Source organism: Pterocles gutturalis, unplaced genomic scaffold (genome assembly GCF_000699245.1).
Source record: "Pterocles gutturalis isolate BGI_N339 unplaced genomic scaffold, ASM69924v1 scaffold27159, whole genome shotgun sequence".
In the NCBI taxonomy this organism is placed as follows: Eukaryota; Metazoa; Chordata; class Aves; order Pterocliformes; family Pteroclidae; genus Pterocles; species Pterocles gutturalis.
Window position 1 is genome coordinate 5,789 of NW_010131462.1, and position 11,169 is coordinate 16,957.

An 11,169-nucleotide genomic window follows, 5' to 3' on the forward strand; every position below is an offset into this window, starting at 1 on the left:
AAGCATTACTGTACTTGTTTTGCCCTACTCTCCTTTCTTACGCATTTTCCGTTGGTTATTGTTAGAGACAGGGTTTTGGGGTAGACAGACAACACTTGCGTGACTATGTGGCTGTTTTTATATTCTAAGGAAATGAGGAATTTTAGATAAATAGAATACTGACTTTGGATACCAGGCTCACGTTCCTGAATGGGTGCAGTTTTTTGTCATACTGACAAAAAAAAAAAAATAATCTCATGGTGGTGCCATTTTTCTGTGTGAATGTCCTTGTGTCCAGGGGAAAGAAAATTAGCTCATCGGTAAGTGCTTGTAATAATTCCTCTCTGAGTGCTCATAAGATGAAGGATAAGTTGAAATTTCCATAGCAAACTAAATATTTGCGCAACAGCAACTTTAACTTCAGTGTCCTCTTAGGACATTTGGGTACTGAAAACATTGTCTGTCTTGAAGACTTACTTTGACTCTTTGACTACAGTTAAATGAAGTTAACAAACAGAGATGTTAAAAGTGAAATTTGTGTTTGCATGTATGTGTTTGTGTGTATGCACATGCAACAGACTGGAGAAATGCAAGTACTCTATCTATTTGCATCTGAACTAAAATGTACAAATGTCAGTCTGCTGCAAATTAAGAGATTCTGTTGAGTGTAAAGTTTGCATTCAAAAACCAGCATTTTGTTTCAGTGATGTAACTGTAGCTGTATATCTCTTGAGTAGCACTCTCAACTGTAAAGGTAAGGGGTTATAATTGTGTTTTTAGTAGATGACTTAAGAATGGAGATGGAAACTCCAATGAACTTTGTAACTGTAGTCAAGTAGTATATCCTTTTACAGTGTTTGAGGTTTTCTTTAATGTTTGTCTCTTTCCTTTAGAGCAATGTGATGCCTATGATGTGATGTTGAAGCAAAGTCTTGTGCCTGACGGGCAGCCTCTTGCTATTAGATGTTCACTGGAAAAGAGCTTGAAAAGTGGAGACTACAATTTAACATGGTATAAAGTTGGTAACCAGACAGCTGTGCCTAGAGACAAACTTTCTAGAATTCATCAGCAGAAGAATTTAATTTGGTTTCTCCCTGCAATGTTAGAAGATTCTGGAGATTATGAATGTATCATAAGGTGAAAGTTAAAAAAAAATTACATTGCTAGAGAAATAAGTTGCAAAGGGAATAACTTTTAGAAAGCAAGTAGAATTCGCGCGGTAAGAGAAATACTAATGAACTAGGGAGGGTGTGTTCACAAAAGCTAACTTTAGGTCAGGGAAAGTAAATCTAGTTTGGTTTTTTTTTTCCTAGTAGGCAAAAGTAAATCTATTAGAGAAACTGTGAAGTTCTCATCCTCTCTTTCTTCTCCAAAAAACATACCATATGTTTTTGAGTTGAAAAATAGGCCAAATAGGTTAATTTTATTGTGTTATATTAATTGCAGGAATTTGACAAGCTGCAGGAAAATGTGTACAAAAGTAACAGTTTTTGAGAGGATTGATGGCTTATGCTTAAATGAAAAATTTGCTGTAGAGGAGGTCATATTCACAGTATCAGCTGCAAAGGTTGTGTGTCCACACTTGGATTATTTCAGGAATGAGAAGAATATTCAGCCTGTTCGTTGGTATAAGGTGAGAATGCTGTGTTTTGTACTCTAACTGTCCATTATTTAAAGTATAAATCACCAATGTTTGTGAAATTTAAGATAAAAACTAAAGATTTATTATAAATGGGAGAAAAATGCTTTTAAAACAGATTGGGAGAGGATTAAGGCTTTTTATCTTTTGAAGGTGTATACAGTTTTTTTTATTAATGGGGTAGAAATTCGTCTCAGGTGTAGGAGACGTTGACCCACATATCCACCAGGTGGCATCTTTTCACCTGCTAGCGAAACACTGTGGTGAGTTTCTTTTGTGTCGGAACAGTTTTAGTATGTAATTTCTGACAGATGGCATATCCATTATATGCTCAGTTTTGTTCCATTAAATAAATGCCGTTTTATATTGTTCGCACTTATTTAAAGGCTCTTCCTTTTACAATAACGTAGTGCCTTCTGCAGCAAAACATGCCCATGCAGTCCATGTGGTACCAAGCGTATTTAAATACTTAAAAAAGTTAAATCTAATTATTAAGTGAGTCTTCATTAGCGAGTATTTTTAAAAATCCTGACACTTGCATTTCACTTCCTTATTTCTCTAAAATTGGAAGTTGTTTTCTAAGCAATTACAAAATTAAAAGAATTAAAAACCTCAGAGCCAAAATGAAGTCTGTTTTGTATTTTATTCTGCCCCCTTGCTCTTCCTCAGCATCTGCAAGGCATCCATCCTTATGCTGTGATCCACTGAAAGTTCAGATTGCATTACAGAGAAACAAACCATGGAAAGAGGTAGTGGTATGAATTAACAGAGCTCTCTACACATGTTTAGGACTGCCAGCTGCTGGAAGGGAAAAGGTTTGCCTTTTCAAACAGTGATCTTATAATTTCCAATGTGACTGTACATGATCAAGGAAACTATACATGTGAAACAACGTATGCCTACAATGGAAAACAATATAACATTTCGCGAGATGTCAGTCTGACTGTACAAGGTAAGTAGATAATTCCCCTGTGTTTGCATTCATAACAGTGACTCCAAATTTTTGTCCAAGTTTCCAAAGACTAAAGCTAAAAGACCCAATTTGTGGATAGACATACTTGTGGGTACTAGTTTTCACCTAAATTTGAGGGAAAGAAATACTGACTGAGAGCTTATATGCTTTTGCCTGTTGTTGCCACTGTGTTGAAGATTGGTTCCTCTGTTCAAAGTTGTAGTATGTCAAAGCTTTGCTGCCCAGACCAGCTGCCAAGGTCCCTAAGCAGGTGCCATGTAAGGCTTAGTAGGCACAATGCTTTCTGCTGTAGCTGTGCCCTCTATCCTGATCATCTTACTTCTCTCTCTTTTACATTATCCTCTTGCTGCAAGAACAATGAACTATACCAGCCCAAATTGTAGCTGTGTGTCCTATCTGTTTCCTTGAAACCTTTGTCTCTTCTGTTTTTGTTTTTAAGCTCCTCAACTTAAAATACTACCAATCTCTGATCTCGTGTGTCTAGCTCAGTAGCCCCTGATATATGTCGAGGGGCCACCAGCACAAAAAGAGATATAAAAGAAGGCCTAGCTGTAAAGCGTGAACTCCTTTGTTAGCACAGCATTGCGAGAAAGGCTGTTCTGTATCAAGGTGTGAAATGCCAGTACTGTTTTGGCATTCCAGCTCATGAAAGATATTTTCAGGTTTACAAATAGAATGCATTGCTATTTGATGGTCTCTTTTTGTGCTTGCCTGCTTTGTCTGTGTGTGTATATATATGCATACATGTGTATGTATGTATGTGTCTATGTGTGTATATGTATATATATGATATGAATGTGTATCATATTCATATGTCATATGCATATGATGTGGGTAAACAAAATATGAGGAACATAAGGTTAGATCAGATGAAATGATCATTCTGGTCTTAAAATCTGTCCCTAGAACTTCTCTCAGTGTAATTTCGGCTCCCACTATTCAGTAGAAGCAAAATCATATCACTCCTTTGTTGTAAATGACTAAAGACAGCTCAGTTGTTTTTAGAGTCTCCAGCTGAGCAAGTCAGCACTAAAATAGGTGGTTTGGGGTCCAAACGATAGTTCAGGCCTGGTTTTCAGAAGGGGAAGGATATGTCTGGGACAATCCTGTGTGCTTGCTAGGGGAGCTCAAACAAGATGCTTTATGATTTCTTTTTGTTAATTTGTGCTCTTGGAGAAACTTTCTTGAGCTTTGAATATCTGATAGAAAATGTTCTAGAATGTCCTACAGCTGCCTGAGACAGCTGGAAATGGTATGTGTTCAGTGAGGGACCCTCGAAGTTGGGATTAATTTAGTCCTACTGAGACATTTCTAATGCTGATGTCTAGATCTCCACCTGTTGATTATTCTCCCTTTGTAGCCTGTAGATAGAAACAAGCTTTCCAGAGTGTAATTTATCTAGTCCTCATGTAAACATCTAAAAGGGGCCACTGTGTTGTACTTTCTTATAGATAGTGCTGTGGGAAGAATTGTAAGGCCTTTAACTAGAGTACAGAAATTAAATTTCCCCTTTATAATATTAAAAGTCTAAAATAGATTAATCGTACTCTAAAAGTATTCAGCTTCAGCTTGTATCTATGGGGTGCTGGGTGACAGGCTATTCAGACTGCAGAGGAGTAATACTGTAGATATTGACCCATACCCTTCCCAGCACCTGTGCATGCAACATTGCAGGATTTTTATGCTGTGGAACAGCCTGTCCACCATGACTGTGTAGAGATCAGTGGCACTCCATTTTGGAAGAGATGGGGCAAAGAACAGTATAGCTTCAAGTCAGAAGTAACATCTGCCTGAGACATGATACTTTTAGTATTGAGTGATGTCTGTTATAAAATTGCTGACAACCTTGTCCATAGGGCAGCATTTTTTTAGGTTGTACTTGGGTTATAGAGCATAGAACAGACTGCAACTGCACCAGGTTTTCTGAAAAGCATTTTCTTTCCTTTGGTTAGTGAGCCCGCCAAAAAAGCCCCCAGAAATATCTTATCCAAGAAACAACTCAATTGAAGTGGAGCTTGGTAAGTAGTTTTCTCTATAAGAAAATATGATTTTGTGTCCTAGTGAAGATTTATATTCAAGGAGTTTCATATTCTGTGTTTTCTTGTTTTGTTTCTTGACAAAAACTAGTTTAGTGACAAGCTCAGTTTCTCTGTGTCGATCTTCTGAAGGAGTGCTTGGGCTTTGCTTACAAAGTCCTAGGGAAATTTTTCAGATGCAAATAAAACTGTGGGGAACCCAAGTGATTCTCTGTCACATCTGTTGCTTTCCATCACTCTGGAAGAGATTCTAAGAACAGATCCATCTTTGAGTCTGCAGGGAAAGTGATGCCCCAGAGAGAGGCATCTTCTTCCTAGATTTAGCCTCTTCCATCCTGGCAGTCTCTTTCTGAACCCACAGATAACTGAGTAAACTTTTAGAGTAACTTTTCTGCAAGGGTATGGGACCGTCCTTAGTTGGTCTTGTGGCAGTTTGTGGACAGAATTGTATAGACTTTAATTAGATTGTGGAAATTAACTTTTCACTTTGTAACACAATTTTATAGGCTCACAGGTTACAGTGGATTGCAATACAACAGGTGCTGATGGGTTTGAGGTGTTCTGGACAGGCAACGGTGTGTATATTGATGTATTTTATATGAGCAGAATTTTTGCAAGTCCCTATGAGTAAGTATATTTTCAGATTAGAAAATACCATATTGGCAACCAAAGTGGAGCTTTCTCCCTTTGAAATTAAAATATTTAGCAACATTTTTCGCCTGCTTAAATAGCTTTCTTTTTGAAAACGCCAATGCTTGCCTCCTCCAATTCACTTTTTGCTTTGAAGTAGAAACTTGAAATGTAGTAGGCACATGAATTTCACATGTGATTGTGCTCTTTTTGGTCATTGTAAAAATCTGTCTTGATTTCCAGCCTTGGGAGAAGGTGTTTTGTAGACTTACAGTCTCATAACTGTAGTACAGTTTCTATTGAGCAGGCTCTGGCCTGTCAGAGACCTCTTTGAGTTGGATCAAGCATATCCAGACACATGATCTTCAGACTGTCTCTTTCTTCTGCTTCTCCTTTCCCTTCACATCTGCCTCTCCGAAAGGTTGTATGAAGTCACACCTGTGCTTTACAGGAGAAATTGAGACTTCGGGGATTAAGAGCCTTGAGTTAAAGAAGTGTGAGATCAGCTGAAGAGCTAATGGAAGACTTTGTTGAGGACATTTGTACTGAAGCTTAATGGGGTGAGATGAGTAAAGGGAGACAGATTTACAGTGATGAGTTGGGGTTTGGGATGAAATTGGACTTGGACTCAGTAAAGCATGAGAAGGGCAACTGGGAGATAAGGTGAGGGTGAAAAGCAGGTTAAATGGAGTTAGGAGAGAAGAAGTTAGACCTGACTTTAAAAAGCAACTAAAATTGGAGTAGAAGGCAATATGAAAGTTTCTTACACATGACAGGTTAGGAACTAAAAATTGCAGGTCTTTTGTCAGCCCTCATCTCATGATGGTGCTATGAAGAAAAGTGTGATCATTTTTGTAAATTGTCAAGCACTATCTATGAGCAAGAAACTGATGAAGAAATGAGAATGGTATCTTCAAAGTGAGAATAAAGTTGTGAGAAATAAGTACTCATCATAAAACAAAGAGGGAAATCGAATTCTGAATACTTTGAGCACTCACAAAGAGAAAACCCTATACAAAAATAATATATTGTACTGTCATAAAGAATTGTAATGCCATAAATAATTGGGCTATAATGCAGAGGCACACGGAGTTGATATCATAAAAGCAATGTTATTTTTTGTACTTCCTAGCACTTAAATGGTCATCTTTGCAACCATTAGTCATTTGCATTAGTGATGTTGGTTCATTCATTCCTTGTTGCAGTGTTCAAATTACTGCATCTTTTTGCTTAGAAAATGATTTACATGGTCCTGTATATGCCCTTTATGATATATTTCAGGGTTTTATTTTGCATTTTACATGGTAACTAGAATATGCTTTCAGGAAAGAATAGTGCTTGGATAAGTAGACTAGTTAGTTAATTTTAGATTTGAGATCTACTGTTAACAAGGTGGTGGTATCCCTCACTTTGCTGGTGGTTAAAAAGGTGTTTAGTTCACACATCAGTCGCACATCACAGTACACTTGACTAACTGAACGTGCAGCATAACAAGCTTTTGTGTTCTCTTGTACAATGTAAGGGGGATAATCTATGTCTCTTAGTGGTGCACCCTGACACTTCAGCTGTTACGGGTCTCTTATGATCTATGTGGTGAAGCAGCAATTTAGACTCCGCTCCCTGCAGCTGGAATCCCACTGTGAATTGGTGTTGTCTGCTGCAGATCACCACCTTTGATGTCCTCCTTGTCCCAGAGCTGCTCACTGCAAGATGACACACTTGTACCAGGGCCTCTTTCTGTGTCATATCACATGGTGGAATTTCTCTCTTTCCGCTTACTCTTACAGGGGCTGGGAAGCCTGTAACAAGGGTTTGCTTAGGTTTATAAGGTCTATTTTTTGTACTTCAGCCTACAGAAATCTTGTATTTGGGGAAACACAGCTCCAGATAATGTCTTGCTGTCTTCTGTCTATGCTAAATGTCAGTAAGAGGCCTGTCTGTTGTTTGGGTTTCCTTCATACAATGTAATTGCTCGTCTGTTCTGAAGTGTGGCACCATTTTCCTGCTGCAGCTGTTGATGATGAAGCCATTCCAGAGAGGGCTGTGGTTTTATGACTCTGTTTGTTACCTTCTGGATAGGGAGGAAACTTCTAACGATGGACGCCCTGTGTATTCTGTGAAGCTAATAATTTCTGAAGTGAATAGTGAAGATTATGAACAACCATTTGTCTGTCAAGCTTCAAATGCCTTTGGGCAGGTTGCATCCTATATTATATTAAAACACAGAGGTAAGAAATACTGTTATTTTTGGGGTCTGTGCTTGTCTTGACTTCCTGAGAAGGGGTTTTGGTACCAAATGCTCACATATCATGTTGATAGAAGACAGATGGATTACAGTTTGCACTATGTATGCATGTACCTGTGCATAGGGAAGGAGTCATGTAGTAGTGTATTTAGCACTGTTTAGGTAGTTGGAAGTGAAAAATAGGACACTCAAATTTGTATTACATTGTGTGAGAGATCAGATTTGGACAAATTCAACATTTAAAACCCAATCTTCTTATTTTTTTGTGCAGTTCCTGATATAAAAAGATGGCTGACTGGAGGGCTTGTCTCTTTGTTAATTTTAACATTTATTACTTTAATAATCTACAAGATTTTCAAGATTGACTTGACGCTTTGGTACCGTAATTCTGTCCGTGCCTGTGCAAGTAAGGAAGGTATGTGAGTGTGACCAGGTATGTTAGTACAACTAGTCTATTGTTTTTTTAACTTGCCTTTACTTGTATATTATGTGATTACTAAGTAGAATATATGTGGAATTTCCTTGAAGAATTTTCAGATATGCACAGAGACATTTTTTTGGGGAATTTTTTCAGTCATATGGGTAAAATATATAATCACAGTCGAGGTAATAAACACTGCATAATACTGAAAGCAGTCATGGTGAGAAGAATCATAGAATCATTAAGGTCGGAAAAGACCACAAGGATCATCAAGTCCAACCATCAGCCCAACACCACCTAACTCACTAAACCATGTCCCTAAGCACCACATCTACACGTTTCTTGAACACCTCCAGGGATGGTGACTCCACCACTTCTCTGGGCAGCCTGTTCCAATGCCTGATCACTCTTTCAGTGAAGAAATTTTTTTCTAATATCTAGCCTAAACCTCCCTGGCACAACTTGAGGCCGTTTCCTCTTGTCCTATCACTTGTTCCTTTAGAGAAGAGGCCAGCACCCACCTCACTACAACCTCCTTTCAGGTAGTTGTGGAGAGTGATAAGGTCTCCTCTCAGCCTCCTCTTCTCTAGACTAAACAACCCCAGCTCCCTCAGATGCTCCTCATAAGACCTGTGCTCCAGACCCTTCACCAGCTTTGTTGCCCTTCTCTGGACCTGCTCCAGCACCTCAATGTCCTTCTTGTGGTGAGGGGCCCAAAACTGAACACAGTATTCAAGGTGCGGCCTCACCAGAACTCCACATTATTCCCAAATTAGCATGTTGCTTTTTGCTTTTCTGTAGTTTCTTTAAATGTAGATTTGTGGTCACTCTGATGATGATCAATAGATGTCAGCAGAGCTACATCTTGTAAACGAGCTGTTTAAAGATGTGCATTACGTATTTATATTGAAGATCGGAGCCTTGTTTTCTCAGAGATTCATTCTGCTGCTGTTTTTTTTTTTTTTTTCAACTTCTGTCTTTAACCCAACACTTGCTTTCTAAATCCTCTCAGTTACGATGTTTACATGCCAAAGAGAAAAAATGCTACTATTTCTCTATTTTGGGATTATTCTTATTTGTTTTGATTGCTGTGGTGTAGACAAACACATTGGGCATGTGTGAAAAAACTGGAATAAGTGCACATTATAGATATTTTGCATGGCAGCACTCCGAATTAGTCCGTCTCAAGTTTCCCATAGCTTGAAAGTAAATGGATTATGTGCACTGAGATAGTTAACATTTAATCATGGCTATTCTAAATGTTTTCACTGACAAGCAATTTCAACTTCTAGTTAAAAGTTAAGTTTTTCTAGAACACTTTAATAGAGTTATAATGAAAAAAAATCAAAGAAACTATGTTTTGTAACTTGTTGAGCTAGACTTAACTTGTTGAGTTAAATCTGATTTTGGTTTAGTTTCTCTGTCCCTGTTTATTATGCAATTTTAACTCTTGAGACCTCAGCTGCCTTCTGGCCTTTTCTTCAACCGCTTTCCCCCATAGCATTACTACAAGAATTGCCATTTCCACCCTCTCTTGTGGTTGTCAGAAGCAGAGATAACTGCTGATGGGTTTGTTTCAGGAGAGGTGGTGAAGAAAGTCCTGTAAGAGGACACTTTGTTAATGTCCTGGCACCTCTGCAGCTGGGGGCTCCTTCCTGCAGGTCCTGAGTCCTGCATCCAGCTTGCTTGCTGGCACATCCATCCCCATGACGGGAAAAGAAGTCGGGTTCTGTGGCTGATCATCTTTCTTTTGATTTGCGGAGCATTTTAGTGCTTTGATGTTATTCTGTCAGATAGGTGAATCAGCCCCCCGTGAATATTTTTGAACAGTCCAAAATGAAACCTTGCAATAAAGGCATATTGCTGATTTTTAGTTTTTTAATAGAAAAATTTGTGTTTGTTGTAGATGGGAAAATCTATGATGCATGCGTCCTGTACACAAAAAGCAGTGGAGGCAGAAGTTTATGTCGTCTGGAAACATTTGTTCATAGAATAATCCCTGAAGTTTTAGAACAACAATGTGGATATAATCTCTTTATATTAGGAAGGGACGATTTACCCGGAGAAGGTATGCTTTAATTAGTAGAGTTAATAGGTTGTTTTCTGACACATTGTTCTCAGGTTAGAAGATTACATATACAATGAAAAACCGCCTGGTTTTGGAAAACAAAGGTGTATTTGTTTATTATTGATGGATAATTTGTCCACTTATCCAACAGGCAATTTTTTAATTTTTAATTGTTTGTTTTTTTACAAAAAATTTTGTTATGATGTTATGAGGGTCTGCACTTTCTTTTTAGTGAGGAACAGGTGAGGATTCAGCAGCATTAATAATATTGTTGAGATTTTTTGAACCGTATCTGCTCCTGGGGACTGAAGAAAGCAATTTTTATCAGCAATTTCACGCAATGGGTTATGACTCGTAAATGACAGCATGGAGAACTTAAACCTACCAGTCCTCTGAACTAGCCACTGCTCCATATATGTGCAAACTTAAAATTAAGAAATATTTTATGTCAGTTGTAAAGTTTCTATGTAAACTTTGATTGTTCCTTCATTACTTACAGCTGTGGTCAGTGTTGCTGATGAAACCCTCAAGCAAAGCAGAAGACTGATAATTATTGTGGGATCAGAAGCATCTAGTAACTCCCTGTTAGAAGACACCTCTGAACAACATCTAGCTATTTATAATGCTCTCATCCGTGATGGAATTCAAGTGATTCTTATAGAAATGGATGAAATACAGGACTATACAAGCATGCCGGAATCAATCAGATACATTAAGCAAAAACATGGAGCTATCCAATGGAAAGCGGACTTCTCAGAGAAATCTTGTTCAGCAAATACAAGATTCTGGAAAAATGTTCGCTATCAAATGCCACCCAGGAAAAAGGTATCTTATTCTGAAGTGTATTTATTGCCCCTAACTTTGAACAATTCTGCAGCAAAGAGAAGTTAAGATGTACTTATTAAAATAAAACTGAGAAGGTAATTCTGAACTGTGGGATTTTTTTACACAAATTCTTTGTATTACAAAGTAATTTTTTTTTTTTTTCAAGGAGTAAAAGCTGCTCATCTGCTCCCTAAATTACACCCTAAAATAAAAAACTATGTGCAACTTCATTTCTGTTCTGGGTTTTGGATAGTGACACAATTTGTTGTGTTAGTCTCACACAGGTATGAGAAGTAAATGTTGCTGGTTGTGGTAGACTATTAAATGGTTGTGGTCCACTTAAAAGTAATATC

At 38.0% G+C, this 11,169-nt stretch overlaps 1 protein-coding gene across 1 annotated transcript; it reads left to right on the forward strand.

The window, feature by feature from the left end:
* The first annotated feature begins 895 nt into the window (after window positions 1-895).
* LOC104467020 (interleukin-1 receptor type 1-like) lies at window positions 896-10,882 on the forward strand. Its single transcript, XM_010080625.1, has 9 exons — window positions 896-1,116; window positions 1,420-1,612; window positions 2,408-2,570; window positions 4,544-4,609; window positions 5,134-5,254; window positions 7,337-7,485; window positions 7,774-7,917; window positions 9,830-9,991; window positions 10,491-10,882. Exons 1-9 carry the CDS (start codon window positions 896-898, stop codon window positions 10,880-10,882), a joined length of 1,611 nt encoding a protein of 536 aa, XP_010078927.1.
* Window positions 10,883-11,169: the final 287 nt, after the last annotated feature.

Bases quoted from the DNA above. Each gene is read 5' to 3' on its own strand.
- LOC104467020 (XM_010080625.1), top strand. From the start codon at position 896: ATGTTGAAGCAAAGTCTTGTGCCTGACGGGCAGCCTCTTGCTATTAGA. The intron at 4,610-5,133 runs GTAAGTAGTTTT...ACAATTTTATAG, and splicing joins CTCAATTGAAGTGGAGCTTG to GCTCACAGGTTACAGTGGAT. The intron at 9,992-10,490 runs GTATGCTTTAAT...CATTACTTACAG, and splicing joins GGACGATTTACCCGGAGAAG to CTGTGGTCAGTGTTGCTGAT.